Source organism: Macrobrachium rosenbergii, chromosome 3 (assembly GCF_040412425.1).
Source record: "Macrobrachium rosenbergii isolate ZJJX-2024 chromosome 3, ASM4041242v1, whole genome shotgun sequence".
NCBI classification, from domain to species: domain Eukaryota; kingdom Metazoa; phylum Arthropoda; class Malacostraca; order Decapoda; family Palaemonidae; genus Macrobrachium; species Macrobrachium rosenbergii.
Window position 1 is genome coordinate 29,759,601 of NC_089743.1, and position 23,780 is coordinate 29,783,380.

At 36.2% G+C, this 23,780-nt stretch overlaps 1 protein-coding gene across 6 annotated transcripts in view; it reads right to left on the minus strand.

The window, feature by feature from the left end:
• LOC136853880 (CWF19-like protein 1) overlaps window positions 1-23,780 on the minus strand; it is a 96,211-nt gene that overhangs the window by 10,464 nt on the left and 61,967 nt on the right. For all 6 annotated transcript variants that reach the window (XR_010857586.1, XM_067129807.1, XM_067129816.1 and 3 more), the window contains 4 exons: window positions 13,104-13,311; window positions 12,794-12,929; window positions 9,312-9,485; window positions 6,357-6,511 (listed from right to left, as the gene is read on the minus strand). Coding sequence is in view for 5 of the 6 variants with exons in the window: in XM_067129807.1 (XP_066985908.1) it covers window positions 6,357-6,511; window positions 9,312-9,485; window positions 12,794-12,929; window positions 13,104-13,311 (673 nt within the window). In the remaining variant the exon portion in view is untranslated. The remainder of the gene's footprint in view (window positions 1-6,356; window positions 6,512-9,311; window positions 9,486-12,793; window positions 12,930-13,103; window positions 13,312-23,780) is intronic.

Here is a 23,780-nt window from a genome sequence, read left to right on the forward strand (position 1 = left end):
AAGGAGAGGCCACCCTTACACTAACAGGTGCCGCAGGTGTCCAAATCGGCTGCTTTGGGCATTTAGTAGACTGCGTTAGCAAGTCGGGTAGTCTTCTTCTGAAGTTTCGAAGGTGCATGCTCCAAAGTAGCCCTGGGAAATAGACTATCTCAGTCCAATGGGGCGAAGAGCAGAGACGACTTCTGAGAAGGAGTGACTCCTTTAGTGACAAACGAACACCCCAGCTCTGTCTTCTTCAGCCCGCCTAAGGCAGAGAGAGCAGTCAATTCTTGTGATCCATCACGAACCACCTTGTCCGCACAGGATAAAATTCCTAGCCAGTCTGCAGTAAAACTGTCCAGTACAGCTGTGCAATCTTCAGTCTACTTTGTCAAAGCTCCTACTATCCAATGAAGGAAGTTGAATATTTCAAAGATTGAATAGTCTTTCACTAAATGATCCAACTCCGTTGACGAAAAGCCTATCTTGGCTGAAGGACGAGATCGAAGAAGAAGCTAAATCCTTTTGTTCTTGCACTGTAGTCAAAGGCTTCTTTAAAAGGCTCAAGAAGTTATCGAGACAATGATGAATCAGTTCCAGAGAGGAGTCTTGCACCACCGGAATGCTGACACTAGTCGAAACTGGCTGCGTTGGATGATCAGCAGTAGTGGTATGAGATGTTAAACGCTTGTCAGGATGTGGCGCCAAATGAGGCAGTGAGTGTGGCAACTGAGTCCGGCGAGACATGACAGAAGTCACCAAAACCAATGAATCACCAAAGTCCTGAGAACACTCAGTTAAAGTCTGATCTGGCACAGAACGCTTCCTGGTAAGAGGTCATTTAGCAGGGCGAACCAATGTAGGATGATCAGCGCCAAACGATGGTCTGAGCGTTCGGCTCGGACAGTGAGCTCTCCTCCACTTGTGCACTCGTAATCCACTGCACCAAAGTATGTCACTGGGCGTTCAAGTGCTAACAAAAGTTCAAAACGTACTGTAGTACCACCCACTGGCGGCTTGAAGCCAGCAATCAGCCGGGAACCAGACGAGTGATCGCCTGCATAGGACGATCGGGCGCCAAATGGTGGTTGGAGTGCTCAGCTCGGAAGGCACGCTCACCTCCACTTAGGTGCTCGTAATCCACTGCATCAACATATGTCACTGGGCGTTCGACTGCTATCGAAAGTTTGAAACGTACGATAGTATCATCAACTAGCCACTTGATGCCAGGCATGAGATCAGCCATAATACTGTCTCCCCTTATTGGGTGCTCGGCCAACGCTAAACGCAACCCCACTGGGTGCTCGGCTAATACTGGCCACTCAGCACTCTTCTTAACCGAGAGTTGCAGTACAAGCAACTCGGGAGACATAAGGACGTCTTCCTGGTTCCAGAAGCTGCAAGAAGGTTCAGAAATCTGTTCTAGACCTCTGGAACACTTATACGTAAGCAGAGGATTGTGCTCGGGATCTACTGACTTTTACAACGGTATGACTGCGCTTCCCGCCCATGTCGGAATCGGGTCCCTCACCGATATGTCATGCAAATATACTCGTAACCCTTTTCAATGGCTGTCCATCGAGAACTGCAGACAGCAGGATCAACTGAAGAGTAACTCTACGGAGGCAAAAAGCCCCTGCAAACTCCAATGGACCAACAGTATGCCTGCTACCGGGTTTAGGGGACTCTGACAGGAACTGAGTTTAGGAGATCCGTAAGATGCCTTTCCAGTGCTGTCTGTCGATACTTGGGACCGGCAACAGGCTCGACTGAGGGGGGGCTACTACCCGTGGGCAAAACCCACTGACCTCCCCTGGACGTTTGGTTTGCCTCTTCCCAGGTTTAGGGGAGTTTGACAGGGACCTAGGTCTAGGAGCGTTGGCGGGATGAGTAGCCACCTCCTCCACTGACACGACACTTGCACTAACACTTTTTGCACTCAACTGATTCATCAAGATCTTAACAGAAACACCAATTTGGGTTACAGTATCTACCATAACGCTAAACTTATCTACTTGGAATTCAAGGCTGGCAAAGGCACTGGGCTCAGAAGGAAGGGAGCCAGGTAAAGGAGTTACAGGTAGAGATAGAGGACTTGGAATAAGGGAAAAAGCTCTCAAAACAATCGAAAGGAGACACCTCTGGAGAATGCTGCAACCTAACCTCGGCTTTAGCGGCCGCCTTTCTCTCTCTGTCTCTTTGAAGTCTCACTAAATGAGAATTTAAAGCCTCCCATTTCCCCTGATCCCACTTCTTAGACTCATCACAGTTAATGTCACGAGAACAATTTTGCCCTCTACAACAAGAGCAGATAGTATGAGTGTCATACTAAGCAGATGTCAGTCTTGTCTTGCAGCCCTTGCTGCAATACCTAATACTATGAGCACTTGAGTCTGACATATCCAGTCACAATTAAGGAAAAAGCTGATTAGCGCTACCAAAAACTACAATGTACGTCACCAGATTCGGCGATGTCCGCAAACAACCAGCGAAAACAAATCAAAACAAAAGCTGCCCAGTGAAGGATGTTAAGTCGACGAGTGGCAGGAATAAACTGAATACCTGAGCCAGTTGTACTGATTCTTCCCCAAAAGTGGGAGGGGTCTGTTACCTACCCAAAACAATATACGCTACCACGAAATTTTTAAAATTCAAGCTGCCAAGAAAAGTAGGAACTAATAGCAATGTAATGACTTAGTAAGTTACTTATATAAATATTACTTTTATTCGGTTCTAAAAGCTATGTTTTATATGACCTTTAATAAATAAATTTTGTTTATAAAAAATAGACGGAAAAGTCACTGAGTTGTCCTGGTGTTGGGTTGGCCAAATGGTGAGTTGTCCTGGTGCTGAGCCGGCAGCGATAAGTCGTCCTACACCCCAGAATCTGTACTACATGATATTATATTTACTAACTAGATAATTGCTATTCTTCCTTAGAGCATACACTTTTAAATAACAGCAATGACAATATCACTTTTGCAATTACTTTGTAGAAATGTATTTTCACCTTTAACATTTCTACATGGAATGTTATATCTATCAACTAAAAAACAACTTTATAGAAACTATGGATATCAATCTAATCTTATCTATCTTTCTAAAACATATTTTATAAACAAAATTTACATTACCTAACGTAGGTTCTGTCAAACCTAATACCTGTGGCCCTGACATGGCCAACTGACTGAAATATATATTGTATATCTAAATAACTTAGTAACAAAAACAATCATTGTATGCAAATTCAGTAGTAAATACATACGTGTCCTATATGCAGACACTATACACTGGCACTGCGAGTTAACAGACCTCTATTCAATTTTGCTACCAGGTGCATCATCCAGATCGGAAATAAAGTACTTTTGGGTCTTTTGTTTTGCAAGTAAAGTGCGTGTAGTTTAGTCTCGTGCTCAAAGTTCTAAGTATACTGTTATAAAGTGTATTTACTGTACATCATTAAATTTAGGCATAAATTGCTTTTAAGTGTGTGTGTGTGTGTGTGTGTGTGTGTGTGTGTGTGTGTGTGTGTGTGTGTGTGTGTGTGTGTGTGTGTGTGTGTGTGTGTGTGTGGGTGGGTGGGTGGGTGGGTGGGTGGGTGGGTGGGTGGGTGTTGGGGGAGGTGTCAGGGTAAGCACTTCCAGCATAAGAGGGTCAGGAGATCTGAGTTAGGAGGGTTGGGCAGGCCTTCATCTGCTTGGGAGCTTTTGCTACTGTTACTGGCCTTAAACATCATTTTACTTATCATTTTCAAGTGGCTGAGAAAGATATGTCAAGACTATGTCACTGAAGTTTCATTCTCTCAGGAGCTGCTTCTCTGTAAGTTGCAATACAAATGAACTGAAAAACTCGAACAGACTGCGAAGTAATGCATCAGTATAAACTGCCCAACCATGTTCTTCAGAACTTTTTTTTTGCCCTCCGTGTTCCAGTTTGCATCCATGTGCAAGTGTGTACACCATGTATAAGTGTGTGTATACAGTATGTACATGTATGCATCACGACGTAAACTACAGTAAACATTACTGTACATTTTCTCACCCTTCTCTTTCTCTCTCTCTGAGTTATTCTTTAATACTATTAACATAATGTTACATACGGAAATGTACAAATCCTCACTAATCAAGAGAACCTTATAAATAAACCTAAGCAATCATACATCACTGGTTGAAACCTTAGGTTAATAGGTAATATAATATGTTTACCAATAAACACAATTATGTAAATTGCTAAGGAACATTAACTTTTAGTAAAATAATCATGTACAATGCAAGAGAGACAGAAGAGGTTTAAAATGAGACAATATGATTGCTTACAGAAGTGCAGTTTACATACAATTGACAAACAAACAAAACTTGTGCACTGTAAATTTAATTCACAGTACAGTACTTGAAGATATTACCAGTCCATGCAACACAAACAAAAAACTAGGTATTGCACTTATTTCTTGTCCACTTATTATTCACTTGTAACTGTTAAATTAGAAATTATTCCATCATAACCATTAAATTAGAATGCATTTGAGGATGACAGGTATTGCATGTCAATATGAGTCTAAGACATGATAAATGATTAGGTATTGCATTTAGATCTTGTTTGCTGTTCATTCATTTGTAAATGCATACTGTACTCTCTCTCTCTCTCTCAAGGTAAGGACAACAGCAGCTTTGCATCTCTTTCCAAATCTCAGGCTGATTTTCAAACCTTGGGAACTCTGCACATACAATCTTGTTTCTATATGTTGCTCAGATTCAAAGTATGAACTGGATATATAGTATGTAATTAAATTTAATATGCCTTAATGAAATGTAATTAATATAATTGTGTTAATCAGCAAATATAGTGAACTGCATACTTACCACACATTTCAACAGTGACTTACAAAAGCCTAATCTCCAGTAGCTGACGACAAGTATAAAGTATTTTGAAGTTACAAGATAAGGAAAAAAGGTAGGAACTTATGGTTTTACATCCAAACAGTACTACACAGCCTACTGATTGCTGTTTACAAGCATACATACAGTATATGATACTGTGTAGTGACAAGGCGAGGGAAGTGGGAGGGCAAGGTTCTCATTTGACATCTATAGTGTTTTTTTATCATATCCATAAACTTCCAATACCGGAAGGGCCTTTGCATGTATTATTATGGATAAATATGGAATAACTGTAATGTAATGCTACATTGATTTATTTATTTTTTGTTCTGTGCATGTGTGCATTCTATATGAACATGAAAATCACATTACAAAACACTACACATACAGTATACTATGACATCTCTGTGAGTGTGGGTGTACAAATTTCTGTATACATAAACGTCTGCATCAGGCTGAGATGTACTCTTCACCTACTGCAGCCGACTGAACTAGTTTTACTCCTTAGCAAGTACTGTATGCTTACAAAATATGTAAAATACAAAATTCATATTTAAGACGAAACCATAAAAATGTTTGTCTCCGTTTCACAGCTAGGAAGCTAGGAAACACTTTTCCCTAACTGTGACCAACTCCTCCCTCTGTGAATGTGTGCATGCACATACACATATGTATCATGTTCAAGATAAACTCCACATATACTACTTACCAGGTATGCTTAAAAGATATGTATAATGCTAAATATACCATATAAAAAAAGACCATAAACATCTTTGTGTCTGATATAAATTAGGAAACACTTCTCATTTACTGTGTTTCTCTCTCTCTCTCTCTCTCTCTCTCTCTCTCTCTCTCTCTCTCTCTCTCTCTCTCTCTCTCTCTCTCTCTCTCTCTCACAGTCAGCTGTAGGTGTTAGGCAAAACTTTACAGTGCTGTAATTTATATTTTTAGAAGCAATTCATTTAGCAGATGTTTATCTAAAATAGAATAAAAAACAAACCATTATTCTAAACTGAATGAAAATAACAACATACCAGTTAGGATAGGCAATTAATTACTTTATACCGAATGGCTGTACACTACTGACTAAGCAAACTGCTCCAATGTACAGTACCTTATTGTGCAGGCTATATGCCCTTCTTCATTACTTAACAGATTCTGTTGCTTATTGGAAGGGGAAGACCCCTACCTGTCTGTTAAGTTGAGGTGCCAATATTAATTTATTTTCAAAATGCATACAAGCTAATTCCTACTGCCTACAACATTTCAAAATGAACTATTAAGGAGGCCCACTTGACTTCTGTTCTTATTTAAAATAGCCAAGTGAAAAAAAAAAATTGTACACGTCATACCTAAGGTTAGGGAATACCTTGAAGAAACCAGATTACTAAGAAACACAGTCTTACAGTGACAAATAGTCTTCATGTGTTGAAGTACCAAGATCATTTAAAATAGAAAAATTCATCCTTAATGAACATTTTTTGAAGAGAATATATTTACCATAAAAATTTCCACAATGCAATCAACAGTGTTCATGGGTACAGGAATTACTTGCACTTGGAGATGATGTGACCGGTAATTCCTTTCAAAGAAAACCACAGCATTTCCATGTTTTTTGAACATGCGTTTAAGAGCCGACTTGAATTTTTCAATTTCTGAAAGAGAGAGAATCATCTTAATTATTATTATTATTACAGCACTGTTTTCATATAACTATTATCATAAAATACAAAACCCCACTAGAGAAACAAGATGCAGAACAATACAATTATTTAAATGAGCCCATGTAGCTAATATAACTCTAAAAATGGCTGATTTGAAGGGGAACTTATCTGAAGAGTTTATTCCTAGAAAATAAATAAAGCAGTTCTTATTGACTTAATTTCATGCAGTCAAAATGAGTATTCAGATTTAATAAACCATACACAGGTCTGTAATCACTCAAATCACCTCAACAGATCTACTACACTCACATGTTTACTGAAAATCTGAATTAACTTGGGCTGCTTCACTAGGACTCTCTTTATCAGACTTTTTCACTGTTCCTAACAATGATTTGAATTATCTTCAGTTTACCTCCATAAAATTATTTACCTTACTTAATTTTTCATCTACATAGTAGGTACCTACTATTAATAAATTCAACTAGTCAAACTTGGTAATGGTAACTCTACTTTAATCATGATTTCAAGGCATGACATCCATAATTATATAATCACTAAAATCCCTTTCATGTGGTTCAGGAACTCCCGTGGTTTGGCTCAATTTTGAATCAGCTGCCATTAGTTCGTTGAGCGGCCATGAGGACGGCACCACATATTGTTTACAACTCCCGACAGCCAAAATGATGCCATATCTCTCTTGTTTTTATGAAAATAACTGTTAGTAACAAAAATGTGTGAAGTCAAATGTTTTCAATATTAAATTTAAATGCATAAATATATTTTTCAAAGACTCCACTTGGGAAGGTTTTACAAGTCAAAACTTTTAATCAAAACAATGAGACATTCGGCAACGAACAAATTCCTTACTCTTAGAGTGCTTGAAGGATCTCATTTCTCTCATATAGTTGTATATATAAAAGAAGTGAAGTCCTTAAGCACTCTAAGAGTAAGGAATTCGTTTGTTTATGCCACCCAAGAGATCAGATGATGATAGAAGTAGGAAGCACAAGCATCCTCCTATTAGTCAATGTTTAGTGTTCATTTTTCTCAATAGATGGCAGCGTGCTTTGTTTACTTTTTGACGGCAAAGTGTCAAATGCACAGAGTGATCGCCGAATTCGTTCTTTATTTTTGTCATTTCATTACCCTCTGCAATCAAAATAAACGACAAAGAAACTAATAGCGATAATTCCGAAGATAGTAAATTCAGGACATGGAAGTCACCGATAATATTTGGCAGATTCTGAGAAAAGTTAAGCAGTTGACTTACGGTTAGGCTAACTCAGAAATGCAGGCAAAACGTATTATATAAAATACACTATTTTAAAGAAAATTATACAGTATGAGGTTATAAAGTGAAAATATATGAGTAATAATATGATAAAAAGTGATGTCAGAACTTAACCAAGTAGTAGGCTAAGTCAGCAACTAGGCCATTTGTATATGGAATTTGCTTGCAAGACTATGTTTACATAGCGTCTTTATTTTTTACGGGTGTATTCTATATTCCGGGATTTTCTGTGGTCCGGCAGTGGCCTGGTCCCAAGGTTCCTGGATTTAAGAGGTTGGCTGTACAATATGCATTCTACCATGGTTTTTTCTCTTTCCTGACTACAGAGCTGCTAATAAGCTAAACTCATAGGTTGCTTTCCCCACAGCAAACTGCATAATCCACTGTTTGTCAGAGGGATGGCACATACCACCTGCCATAAACAGCCCTGCTGGTATTAAGTTGAGTTTAGGTAGCTGTCAGACATGTGCAAAATAAGCAACATGCTCCTGGCAGTGAACCATGATGGAATGGTTTGGTTTAGACTAGCTTCTTGGGTCTGAAGTTTCAGAAGGAGCACAGAGGGAGGAGAGTACAGCTTCCCAGCAGAACTCTGGCAGAGAGTATTGACCTCTTTTTCCAAGCAGATTCCATGTCCAGGCCAATATGCCAAGATTCTGTAATTCAAGATGCCCCAATATGACTTCTCCAATGGAGATCAAGTCATATACAGTATTGTGATAGATTCCCCAATGTTGGGTAGGAAATGGACTATACCACTGAGCTTTTCCCTCCTACACCTGGCAGATCCAGGAGCACTGACATTGCTTTTACATGAGAGGGACCCCTCGAAAGAATATCTGGGCTTCCCTCATGCAATAGCATAATGTTGAGAAGGACCCTAGTAGGGAATAAAAACACAAACAACAAACCAGCAGAGCCATATTATATTTTTTCTTATACATGTGGAACAACACGCTTGGGATTCATGCACAATGCATGAATATGCCACCTTAAAATAATGGGTCTGTGATGAGAGACAGGTCTCCAACCGGTACCTGCCTCCCCACCTATCATTAAAATCATGAGTTGTGTGGTTGTCAACTTTACAATACAGGAGATTGTTCAATAAGGAGTTTCCCAATATTGCCCCAAATTATAACTGATCAGGTTCAGTCTCTGACAAAGAACAGATTATCATGCTTATTATCATGGTATTCCAGTGAATGGTACCAGGAATTCTCCCATGGAGGAGAGGTAGTCATTGATTTTTTACAGAGTAAGCTGTTTAATGAACCAAATGATTATCCCTTAGGGACAGACAGATGATAAATGCACAAATGATATTGTTTTATTACTTGAAAAGTCACTTTTGTTCACATCAAATATACTGACTTAATAGTCATCCTTTATCACAAAAATATAAATGTACACCAAGATGGAAACAAAACAAAACTGTAGTTCCTCACTGAAAATATAACAATTAAAAACCTCTTCAATAGACCATAAAACTTAAATTACCTTCTCTACAATCATCATCAAGATCTGATGTACTCTGAAAGTGCGCAATGGGAAGAATCAAAAGGTGCTGGGAGACAAGACCCCCTTTGGCCAATGCAACGTAAGAGTGATTACCAACACTCACAACCAGATGCTTTTCAACTTCGGGACTTGCTAAACAAAACCAGCATGGACCTGCAATTAGAAAAAAATCAAAACTTTCTTCCTTAATTTTTACATAATTATCTAATCACATGAATCAATCCACATAACCTAAAAAACAAATTAATGTTAAAAACATGGAAACAGAATGCAAAAAATTTCATACACTAAATAGTCATATTCAAGAACATAAGAACTGTAATGATGTGAAGTTTGCCTGTAGAATAATACTATACCCAATCTATTATTTTATTAAGCTGCTATTACCATTAAGACTGAAAATGCAACATCCAGTGCCTAGTAAAGTTATTACAAAAAACACCTGAAAATATATGCCCATATAAAATTCTTTCAAAACAGTTAATGCTTTGTACAAACAAACCATGGCTTTAAACATTCTTATTTGTTGGCTGAAAGTGGTAGCTATATGCACTCCTGTCAAAAATACAAAAATGTTGAACCCACAACACAGTGGTCTATTATTTTGAGAATCCCCTAGGTGGGATGTTGGATCACTATGCATCTCACCTACCTACACTAGCATGAAGCTCCACATCAGAAGAGACACCTATGCTCACCTCATGACAAGGAAGCAGGGTCTTAGTGTAAGAGAACACTCTGAATGAAAGAAAAATGTTTCGAAAATATTCATTTGGCCTTACATAATGTATCTATTAAAGCAGAAAGCCAATTCAATTACCAATTATATAATCAGATGAAACTATCATGCAAGAAGTACTATACTTAAACTGATAACAATATCAACCTGCTCTTTTATGACTGACCACCCCACCACACACACACACACACACAAAAAAGCTTCTTAAAAATGCAGAAGTTAAGGCCTGATACCCATTTGAGAATTATGATTGACCACCCCACCACACACACGCACAAAAAAGTTTTTTAAAAATGCAGAAGTTGAGGCCCGATACCCACTTGAGAAACTTTGTAAATAGCACCAGTACACAGTGTATAAAAACAATGAGTTGGATGGTAATGAGGGGTGAGAATGTGAGACATGAAAGAAGCCACGAATAAAGTTATCAGAATACCTATCAGTATCTTCCATAAAACCAAGAGCAAACTTATCAATATATTCATGAATGAAAATTTAACATAAAAGGATAGAGTAGATTGCGACTTTGCCATGTTATTAACTTTGTCAACTCATAGATTACCTTCATTCTAAATCGTCTTCAGAATGCAGCAATGACTTGTTCACAAACTTCACAAACTTTAACTTTAGTGAGAAAAGATGTGTTATTCTTCAATTTAAGAAGAGCCCCATTAATAAGTTCTCTAAGGCTAAATGAGCTTCTGGAGATGGGATAATAGTTACCATATTTGACGGCGTATAAGACGCACTTTTTAAAAAAAAAAATGGCCTAAAAAATTCCCCTGCATCCTATGTACATACTGTAGGCTCAAAATTTAAGAATTTTGGCCGAAATTATACATGAAACGTCACATAGATGTTGTAGCCTAGCCTAACATTCGGTGTTATCCTAATAACCTATTAAAAAACAAAATTTATTATAATTATTTATCATTATCACACTTACCATCACCGCAATTACTACTGCTAGTATTATAATCAATATCTACGTCGTTGTTATTGATATTTTCATTAAAATGTGTTAATATCATTATCATCGTCTACAGCAGATCGCCGCATTCCACATTTACAGACTTACAGTACGTGTGCTGCCACCTATTGGTGATTATCTCAAGAGCTTTACGGATAACAAGGCTTTGTTCAGTTGGTAGTTGGCAATTCCTGCTAACATTCTCTTTACGCATAACAACATGGCTTCAATCAATTGGTGGTTGACAATTCCTGCTACCATTCTCTTTAGGCATAATAACAAGGCTTCGTTGAGTTGATACTTCGTAACTCGTGCCAGCATTCTCTATTAAGAATAATAACATGGCTTTGTTCAGTTGCTCACGAGACTCGAGCCGTTACATGGGAAACATTTTTATTTATTGGATTTTACCCCTTGATTGCATACTTTTATAATATATAATGGATATATATAACATATATTACCGTAGGTAACATCTTTATTAATGTTTTTATTGATTCTGCCGGTAAGAAACAACGTTTACAAATGAATGTGTTGCAATCTATTGGTAAACCTATGAGGTAGCTTTCAGCAGCACACAAAACATTCGATCGTAGTAAATGGCTGATTGTATAATACATATTTTGATAAATATAAATATGGTAAATAACTTCTTTATTAATGTTTTTGTTGATTCTGTTGGTAAGAAACAATATGCATATGATAACCTAATACTACAGTTTTTACTTACCAAATTCATATGAGCATAGGCTAGGAAACCTTATTTTTTTTCCCTCAATGTCCTGCTGAAATTGGGGTGCGTCCTATGCAGACATGCATCTTATAAGCCATCAAATACGGTAATTGGAAATAGAACCAAAGTGGTGAGGTTTAGTGGAGTTGGTGCCAAAGATATACTTTTGCAGGATTGGGAATAGGCAAATTAGTGACTGTTACAGCTGGCTCATGCTGCATCTAAATGAGAGAAGGCAGATGAAGCTTAAAAAATTTGAGTATGTGAAGTTATAGGATAAGTTAAGGCTAAATGATTTCCACTTCTTATGAAAGGGGCATGATATGATAACCAACTTATCCATGTAATTTGCGAATAAGTTTAGAATATTCAAAAGGCACAGGAAAGAATTTAAAATGAAGGGAAGACCCCTTCAGAGGCTCACATGATGCTTTCAAGAGATAGTGGAGAATGTGTTTCAAACAGTTCCTCACTCAAAATGACTTGAAAGAACCATCAGTTCCGAGTTGCTAATATGATAACCATCCATAATGCAGTGCTGTTCTTTAGTCTTTGATGCATACAAAGATATCAGTCATTCCTGGAAGCCAATAAAAAAATTTTCTAGCAAAAGAAAGGATGGGGAATAAACAGGCACTTCCTTGCTACAGCAAATATAAAAATCTTGCCCATTTTGCCTGGTAAAACCTGAGGGTTGTTACAGTTGAGTGAGTGTCTGGCAGACCTACCTCAGTAACGACACAGTGAATATACCACATGGACAACAGGTTCATACTGGTGGGGTACATGGATATCAAAAATAACATTTGTTTTGGTACAAATATCACTTCAAACTGAAGTATCTGGATATAAAAAGAAACAACATATTTGATACAAACGTTGTTTCTTACACGTTACGTCCAATTATTCGTTGTCCATTTTTACTACTCTTTTTTCTTCAGAATTGGTCCAGATAAAGGTATCAAATATGCAACTGCAATAGCTTTCAAAAACAAAAAACACACAAAACAATTACGAACCAGTTGGTTTAGGAGGTATCCTCTTTCTCTCACCCCCCATGTCACCATCTCCTTTCCTTTTCTTTCCCCTTCCATCATCATCATATTTGGCATCCATGTCATAAAAGAACTGGGCTCCACTGCTTTTTCCACTAACCTGTAAAAATAATATTCAACAATATTACAGTACAACCATATTCAACTACACTACCTGAAGATAACCCTGCAATAAAAACTCAATAAACATAGTTACAATACTACATACAACCAAATATAAAAAAAAACAAAATTACAAAACTACACAAAAATCAATAAAAATAACTATAGCTACCTGACTTTTCTGTTGGGTAACATTGCCCTCTGAATATGGACATTCAGTTACATCAGGAGGCTGCTTGTTTAATTCACTCTGATCACAATGAACCATTGGGGTAATATTGAAGGCATACAACCACTTCTGTTTCTCTGGATTTCCCACCTTCGCCAAACCTATGAAGCGGGTAACATGGCGAGTAGGCTCATGCAGTACTTTGTGATTCCTGTATAAAAGAAAATTAAGTAAGTTTTTGAAGCCACTGCATTATCAACATGCTTCACTGAGAAAAAATTAAAATTTTTATGATAAAATTAATTATCTGGATAATTACTTACTCTTACTGTTACCTAACATCGTGGCATTACGTGCTATCACCATTAAAAATAAACTAAAGAATAATGCTTGGGTGATCCACATGGACTGTCTATAATGTCCAGTTTCTCGATTTTAAGAAAAATTCCCCCAAAGGAAAAATCCCTCAAAGAAAAATATCCCCCTAGGAAAAAATCCTCCAAGGAAAAAATCACCCCAGAGAAAAATCCACTTTGTTGATGTTACTTGTAAAATACACTATACTGTATTTGCTTTCATTGTTTTCAAACAGTTAAACAATCTGGGGAAACGGTCATTAAGATGTAACAACAACTTTGTAAAAGAAACCATGTCCTAAACTCCAAGTTATCTTTACTTGTTTAGTTTGGAGAGAAATTTACAGTATTAGTACACATCAACCTGCTGTATTGCTGGTATTTTCACTTATATTTAGGAAAAAAAAATATCTACACTTAAAAGCACCTATGGAGTTCATCAAGTTAAATAAAGGCAGAACCAAAATAGCTTTCGAAGGCTATGTATACATGAAAAAGAAGGAATCAATCAATGAAGTAGTAAGTAGTACCATGAGTGTATACACTGCTGTTCAAGCTCACAGTGTAGAGCAAAAATGAAAGTGAAAGACTGATATTGTGGGTGAAGTGAACGACCATATTAATGGACCGGATATGACACGGATAGAAAAACTGAAAACATTGCAAGAAATTAAAAATAGAGAAAGCTATACCTAAGAGACTCTCCAACAAATAATTCGCACACAGTTGAAGGTATGCATGAAGGTGCAGCACCAAGTCTAAAAAAATAGAGCATTTGAGTAGGCAAGAAACCAAAATTCTCTTCCAGCACCAGAGAATGCTGAAAATCTTGTTTTAACTGAAGAATACAGACTCACAAGAAATAACTAAAATTTTCTTTTGTATGATTCCATCCCCAAAAAAATCAAATTCTGATGTATGGATATGAAAAGAATGTGTTGCATCTTAAGATGTTTTGAGACTGGTACATAGCTGAAACACTCACTGTCATACCCAATTTTGTCCAGTGAACATTATAGGAGGCCAGGGAGTCCTTGTCTATTGTCTTTTACCAAGTAAAACTGAAGCAACATACATACTTTTGCTTGAGAAAGTGAGAAGTCTTAACAATAATGTAGATCCTATAAGTATAACAAAAGATTCTGAAAAAGCAATAAATAGCATTGAAACAGTCTTACCAAATGGAGAAGTTGAAAGACGGTTCTTTCATTTAAGTCAGAATATTTGAAAAAAAAATTCCAGAAGCAGGTCTTTTGCAACTGTATAATGATGATTCAAATTTTTCATTATCAATGAGGATGATTACTTCACTAGCATTTTACCCTTCAAACAAAGTAATCAGGCTTTTAAGGCACTGACTGAACCTTTGCCTGGGGTTGCAAATGATTTTGTTCATTATTTTAACAATAATTACATTGGGCGACCAACTCACAGACATTGAAGACACCAGGATTTGATGTCAATATCTATGTTTTCAAGAGTTCAAGAAGACTTGCTGAAAACAAAACAATAACATGGAAGGGCAGCATCGAAGTTTCATGTCACTAGTTGGCAGTTCCTATCCCAACATTTGGACTTTTATCAAGTGTACTCGCAAAGACCATGCTCTGCAAGACATTCATAGGACCCAAGCTATTGCATGTCATCCTCCTATACAGCAAGGGGAAATATATAAGAGCTCAGCTGTTCGCATTAAAAATATAACACCTTGTGGAAAATCATCTATTATTATATCTAAAAGGAACAACTCCATTTGTCTATATTTTCACGTATGCTTATCTATAGATTTCATCACAATTACTGTATATTTCCGCATATAAGATGACCTTTAAATCATAAAATTCATCCCTAAAAATTGGGGGTCATCTTATACTACCATTCTAAAAATCAAACCTTGAATTCTAAGTGATCTTTATCGGTAGACTAGCCTCAGCCTCAGTGTGATAACCACCAACATACATGAAAAGATTCACATTATGAAATAAAGTGATAATAAAGGTCATAAAACCATTTTTACCTTACATATTACTGGCATATCTTCAAAATAAATAGCTTATTCAAGGAATAAATCCACATCAATGAAACCAACTTTTATCTACGCGAGGCCCGCCAGTTGACAAAATGTAAATATCAAGTTATGATTGCGCTCACAGCAACCTTTATCTTTTGGTAACGTAGTGTAATTATGGTAGTAATAACATTTACGATAACATAATATTCATTTTTCATTAAAAATTCAGGCTGTTTGTAACTGTTTAGAACAATTCCGTCATACGAACGATAATTGTCATACTTTATCGTATTGTTGTTAGGGGTTGCTTAAGATTGGCGATGAAACGTAAACAAAACAATGGTTTCCCTTTTAGGCGACGTGTTTAGGAAAAACAAGATATAGAATCGACTTTGTCATTTCATTTACTGTATACGCTCGTTAACACATAATCTCATGCATTGTGCAACCCCCAAATTTTCACCCATAAAAATTTATTTTATCATGTATTTCGTGTATCATGAGAGTTCCTTTTTTGAGAGACCAGATTACTATGGACTAACCTCTTTTACTCCACCTCTTTATCACATCTTCCAGTTAAATAAGTTAAAAAAGTAAAAGCGAGTGATAAGAGTATCGTTAGTTACGTTATACTCGTCGAGAAGATGAGTACAACCATAAACAACCGAATGAGAAACAACTGTTTGGGTATGAACACGGTCTAGGCCTTGGCTCTGAACAACCAAATCGGATAACAACAGCTGTTTTACTTGCATTTCAACCATCGTACGATAGCAAACAATTACTGTAGTTATGTTACAAATGACGTTAAGCAGAATAGGACTGATATATATTTTACATTACAGTAAACCCCGTATTCACGGGGGATGTGTACCCCCCCCATGAATAGCTAAAATCTACAAATACTTAGAACCCTTCTAAAAACACTTAGAACTGCCATTTTGATAGTTCAAATATACACAAATGAACTAAAAATACTTATACAGGTATCATCCTATTTACGATGGGGTTAGGTTCCAAAAAACCCATCATTTGTTGGGAAAAACATATCTTGAATATAGCCTATCCTACACTAGGTATTCAGTATCATCTATACATATGCGGTAGCCTAGCCCACACTAATATACTCCATATGTACACGATGTAGTAATTATCAATATCAGCTAATTCTGGAGGTTCATGCAGAGTGACTTATGATAATTCAATACAAAGAGAAATTGAATAACAAACAAGAATTAGCTTAGCCTACAATATGGTATATGGTATATATATACAGTAGCCTAGCCTGCATTATACTGTACAGTACTCTATATTCACATAATATCGTATTGTACATCAACATAATGAATATGCATCTCTTCCACGGATCTTTTAAACTTCTATGCTTTAATTCACTGTATCCAGTAATATTGTATATATTCTTATATTGCTTTTGTATTATAAATTGCGATCATAGTGATCAATGTTTTGGTTTGGAAATCGATTACGCAGTAAGTTTATTTCGCTCTATTTAACTCAGTTCAGAGCGCTTTCTTGCTTCTAGTCAGCGTAAATGAATCTCTGGATACTTTATTTATATGGGACAAGGTTATTTTTCGTTATACAGAGTTTTTAAGTCAAAATATAACAAATACGTCTCATTATGAAATTAATTTAGCTATTTTTTTGTTAATAGATGACGTTGGCCGTTTGGGAGCATGCTTGTTTTGTGTAAAAAAAAAATTCAAGATTCTGTTTGCTATTTTCACTTGATTTCATCATAATACGAGCTTTACGTATTTATCGTTTATCGGTGTAAAAATAGCTGTAATGTGTTCTTTCATGCCAAGTACTTTTGATTAAAATACTTTCTCATTAATTTTATTTACGGTCGAGTTTCATCCTTGTTGCCTATGCACGATAATTTATAGTCATTAGCAGCTTGAACATTGTTTTCTCAGCTTCAGCTACAACTTGCAGCTTAAATTTGGCAGTATATTTCCTTGCCGATCTTTTATCCATACCAAATTAGGGTACACTGTAAAAATATATCAGTCCTATTCTACTTAACGTCATTTGTACTATAACTACGGTAATTGTTTACTACCATACGATGGTTGAAATACAAGCAAAACGGCTGTTGTTATCCGATTCGGTTATAAGCAAAACAACAGTTTCTTATGCAGTTGTTTATGGCTGTACGCATTTACGCAAGAGTATAACGTTACTAACAATACTTTTATCATTCTCTTTTACTTTTTCAACTAGAAGATGGGACAAAGAGGTGGAGGGAAAGATGTTGGTTTCTCTTGCTGCCTGATTGTACACTGCAGCCTGCGCCCGCGCGAAATTTAAAAATATTTTATAAATATTGTCGTATCTGTATTAATTGCTTATCCCATCGTAAAATCGAATTATTGTAAGGCGAATTATTGTAACTAGAGCACTACCTGGGTACCTGAGTATTTTAATAGTTTTATCACAAAAAGTGCATTTAGTCATGAAAATTACATGAAAATACAGTAATTAGTGAATATTTCACAGTGAAAAATACCATGAATGGCCGTATTTTCAGCGAATAATGCATGTATATGTTCCATAGAGAAATCTGCGCATAGGTGAGTCCTTGAATACGGGGGGTTTACTCTAGGCCTATTGATCCTTTCCTGATCTGTGAAAAGCAAGATATATGATATGCAATACGATTTTTGTTAAGTATTTGTGTGCTATTAGATTTTCATACTCAATAACGTATTCTTTTACAGTAGTTACACAAATGTATAATTGATCATTAGAGTACTGAATGGTATTCCAAGCCCTTATGCTTGAGGACTAATATATTCACTACTTGAGATTATACTTCTTATGTTGAGGTAAGCCAGGAAAACATAAATAATGTATTTAAATACATAATTAACATCAATAATGATTGGTAAATAATACTGATAAAGAATAAGAAGTCAAACTGAAACAGAACTAAAAAATTTCATGCAGTAAAAAAATTACTAATAAAACTTCAATAAGTCAATACAGTAGATCCTTTTGATCATCATTAAGACATACTACAGGAAATTGTTTTTCAATATGTTCAACAAAAGTGGTTACTCTAGTCAGTTTCAGTTCATTAATGCTGTTCACATCCTGATACTTAGTGTACATAACCCCCCAAAAGAACCAATAACTCTGTTCACATATGCCATTACCATTCACTCTAGACTATGTGACCCCCATAAAATCTTTCATTTGTAAAAACAATATTCCCACTATCGTTATTTGATATATCTGAATTCTCCTTCATATTTGTACAAATACTTTTTCAATTTGATGTTTTTGGTGATATTACAAAGAAACGTTGGCATTTGTAAGATTTTGAAGTTATTTTGCATCCAAACTGATCTAATGAACATTTGGCTTGCAGGCATGCCAACTGAACCTCATCCATAAGTGCATTTCACCGCCATTCAGTGAAGCAAACAGTATTTAGTTTAAAGAAGTTATAAATTATATTTTTCATAATAGCATATACCTTATTTGCTAACTTTAAATAACATTCTTTCTTTTAACAGAAAGATCTTTAAACTGATAATAACCTGATAATATTAGATATGCCAAGCTTGCCCACCATGTTTTATTTGCATAAAATATTCTTTTAACAGAAATCTCTTTATACAGATAATTCTCTGACAACACGGTTGGTAGGACTGTTCATATCTAAACATAATGAAATATTTCATAATGATTCAGACAAAATAATTAAAAACCTGCATAAAACAAGATTTTTCCTTGGTCTTACTTTTTACTTGCTAAAATTTATTCCAATTTTCATTTAAAACAAAAAATTCTCAAACTAATTAATACAGGCAGTCCCCAGTTAATTTCGGGGGTTCTGTTCCTGGCCAAGAGCCAATAACCAAAAATCGTTGTTAACCATAACATCACAATAATTATGGTAACAAATGGCATTTACGACACCGTAAGTGCCAATAAACTGCTTAACAGCACCAATAAACCACTTGTTGACCCCAATAAACAGCTTACCGACAACGATAAACCACTTACCAGCACTGAAAATTGCTTACCGACACCGAAAATCTGGTTAATGACGTCGTTAGCCAAGCGTCATAAAACCGAAACGCCGTTAACTGATGCCGCCAGTAAGCGGGGACTGCCTGTATCAGGAACATAAAAAAAGAGAAATATAATCCGAACGATATATTTTGTAAAGTGATGCAATAGATAATAGCGCAATTGTACGTATGTACAGCCAGTAACAGCAATGAGAGAGAGAGAGAGAGAGAGAGAGAGAGAGAGAGAGAGAGAGAGAGAGAGAGAGAGAGAGAGAGAGAGAGAGAGAGAGAGACCATGGTAAGAAACACACCTTCATACATATAGCCTATAACACACACACACACACACATGCAAATATCAGCATACACACCTACCTTCCCTTTCTATCCTATCATCTCTTATTTCTTTATTTATTTGTGTTTTGTTATACAGTCATTTTCACTCCATAAAACGATGAATCCCCCCCCTCAAAAAATTAAAATAAAAATTGCTAACAGAGAGAGAGAGAGAGAGAGAGAGAGAGAGAGAGAGAGAGAGAGAGAGAGAGAGAGAGAGAGAGAGAGAGAGAGAGAGAGAGAGCTTTAGTAATTGTTATTGGTTTAAAAGCATAATGTCACATAAAATGTCACTATATATTAGTTTGTTTACTGCTTTTAACTAGCTGATAAGGATATGTCATTATTTCCGTAGCATAAGGTAGAAGGTGCATGGGTGGGCAAGCACTCATGTTTTTTGTAAGCTTTCATGTTTTTTGTAAGCTTTCAAGCTATTGGCAGAAACCCATATGCCCTCATATGTCTTTGTAATTTTTTGCTTTTTAATGGCTGACAGATATAGGGTTATAAAGAGATCTTTGCCTAACTGGTTACATACAGGAAGTACTGCTTTCGGTAACAAAGACTGCTTTTCCTCTGTGTACGGTTGTGGGTGATCAATTGCGTGTTTGAATTGTTTGCGATACATGATGAGTTACCCTGAACACAAGGCTTTCGTTCAGGAGGAGGAAGAGAAGGAATACTTTTAAACCTCCTCGCAAGTTTTTAAAAGTCTGGTCAATGTATGCAGTTTTGGCACCACACATAGGTAAGTGAGAGAAAAAGTTTAATTTTTAAGTCTGTTACTATTTATGTTTAAGGAAAATAGGAAGAAGAATGTGATACCGTATCTTTGACTGTTTTTGGTAGGTGTTATATATGAGAAAAAAAGGAGGTTGCTTTTTTTTTTTGGCAGGTTGCTTTTTTTTTTTTGCAAAGTTTATCTACACAGTATATTTTGTTACAAATATGGGAAAATAAGCTAGCTAACTGCCCTTTTATCAAGTTCACAGTTTAAATTGTGATGGTTGTTGTTAATAAGTATATTTAGTGTTCAAGCTTATGTGATATTGACAAGGTAACGGGAATAAGGGTACGGAGTTACCATTTTACTCCTTGGTGAGAGTACAGCACTTATAGAAGTGTTCATAAGTAGCTGTAAGCCTTTTAAGGGTACAGGAATCTTGTAAGATGACTTTGAAATGATATTAAAGTTTCAGGATGATAGTTTAATGTATACTTGGTGTTTGAACTATTAAAATAGGCAGTTGTAAATGTTTTTAGATGGTCATTCCAACTTATGGATTTCAACTTATCGCGGGTGGTTGTGGCCCCTAACCCCAGAGAATACCAGGGTTCGAATGTATTGTATTTCCAAATTTGAGAAATTTTTATTTATCAGCACTAATGCTGATTTTTTAATCTCTTTAATTTTTCTCCATGTGAAGAAGTGTGTGAGGGCACAAAGGTTGAAGGCATCCACCACACCATTTCCATCTGTCTAGACATTAGTTGGAGCCATTAGGGAAGAGACACAAGTTCGTGTGGTTTTTAAAGATCGTGGTACTCTAACTCAATGGGTGTCTGCTGTACCCAGATGTCCAGAAAAGGGAGGGCACCATGAACACTGCATTCACACATGGAGCAGAGAATGAAGCATTCTTCAAAAGTTGTTAATGTTTCTAGGTCCTCTTCATTTTTCATTCTTACAAAGGTGTCATCTATATAACAGTGGTATGAGGAGGGCAGGGGATCTTGTTACAAATTTCTATTATGACACCTTGTAGAACTTGGCAACAGAACCATTAAAAGGGAATCCCATTGACAGCTGTCAATCTGGCAGCAAAGATTCCCCTGCTGGTATAAAGGTGCCTTCTTGGGATACATTCCAAGGAGAGCTTTTAGGATTTCTTTGGGGATGATCACAGTGAGTGTGTCCTCATATTTATATTCTGTTCAGGACATATGTTCAATCATCTCATCAACTGGAGGTGCCAGTAAAGAGGCTTTTGACATCCCAAGAGGCTATGATACCTGTAAAGGGGGCATCTTGAAGTTTCTGTCAGAAGTCAGTAGACGACTGGAAACAGTATCCTAAACTTAACACCCATGTGATGAAAAAGCTAACCCAGCACACCAAGCACCTGGAGGGTTTTAGTCCTCCTTGACTCTGTCCAGTCCCTGAAGGACCATGGTAAGGTCAGGTCAAGTGATTCCCTTATGCCATTACTTCTAGAAGAATCCCTTATTAACCCTTAAACGCCAAGCCTCTATTTACGAAAGTGTCTGCCATATGCCGGTGGCGTTTGGAAGTTAGCGCTGAAGCGTAAAAAGTTTTTTTAAAAAAATCACAGCACGCTTAGTTTTTAAGATTAAGAGTTCATTTTTGGCTCCTGAAGTTTAGTATGCAACCATCAGAAATGAAAAAAAATATCATTATCATATATAAATACTGAAATATATGACAGTGTGAAAAAAAAATTTCATATATAATTGTATACAAATCGCGCTGTGAGCAAAACGGTTAAAGCTAATGAGTTATTTTTTTTCTTTGTATTGTACACTAAATTGCGATGATTTTGGTATATAACAAATTGTAAAATGATCAAAGCAACACAGAGAAAATATTATCACAAAATGATGCATGAATTCGTAACGAGCAGACATAAAAATTTTTTTTTTCAAAAATTCACCATAAATCGAAATATTGTGCTAGACTTTCCGTTTGTTGCAAAATGAAGGTAATTGATTGAATATTACTAGCTTGTAAGTGTTTTAGCTTACAATTGCAGTTTTCGACCATTTCGGCCGAGTTAAGTTGACCAAAGGTTGAATTTTTTCTATTTACCGTGATTTATATGAAACTATTTCAAAACTGATAAAAGCTACAACCATGAGTTATTCTATGTTGTATTCTACATGAAATTGCGCACATTTTCATATATAAAACTTTATGTAACGACTAAGATAAAACAGTGCAAACATTACGACAAAGTGACAAAAGAATTTCTGAGATGTTCGGCCAAGTTACAGTGCGGACGTAAGGAAAAAGTTTTTTAAAAAATTCACCATAAATCGAAATATTGTGCTAGAGACTTCCAATTTGTTGCAAAATGAATACAACCATGAGTTATTTTTTGTTGTATTCTACATGAAATTGCGCACATTTTCATATATAAAACTTTATGTAACGACTAATATAAAACGGTGCAAACATTACGACAAAGTGACGAAAGAATTTCTGAGATGTTTGGCCGAGTTACCGCGCGCGGACGTAAGGAAAAAGTTTTTTTTCAAAAATTCACCATAAATCGAAATATTGTGCTAGAGACTTCCAATTTGTTGCAAAATGAAGGTAAATGATTGAATATTACTAGAACGTAAGAGTTTTAGCTTACAATTGCGTTTTTCGACCATTTCATTCGAGTCAAAGTTGACCGAAGGTTGAAATCTTGGCACATCGTGATTTATATGAAAGTATTTCAAAACTGATAGAAGCTACAACCATGAGTTATTTTTTGTTGTATTCTACATGAAATTGCGCATATTTTCATATATAAAACTTTATGTAACGACTAATATAAAACGGTGCAAACCTTACGACAAAGTGACAAAAGAATTTCTGAGATGTTCGTCCAAGTTACCGCGTGCGGACGTAAGGAAAAAGTTTTTTTCAAAAATTCACCATAAATCGAAATATTGTGCTAGAGACTTCCCATCTGTTGCAAAATGAAGGTAAATGATTGAATATTTAAGAGTTTTAGTTTACAATTGCATTTTTCGACCATTTCAGTTGAGTCAAAGTTGACCGAAGGTTGAATTTTGGCACTTATCGTGATTTATATGAAAATATTTCCAACTGATAAAAGCTACAACCATGGGTTGTTTTTTGTTGTATTTTACATGAAATTGCGCACATTTTCATATATAAAACTTTATGTAACGGCTAATA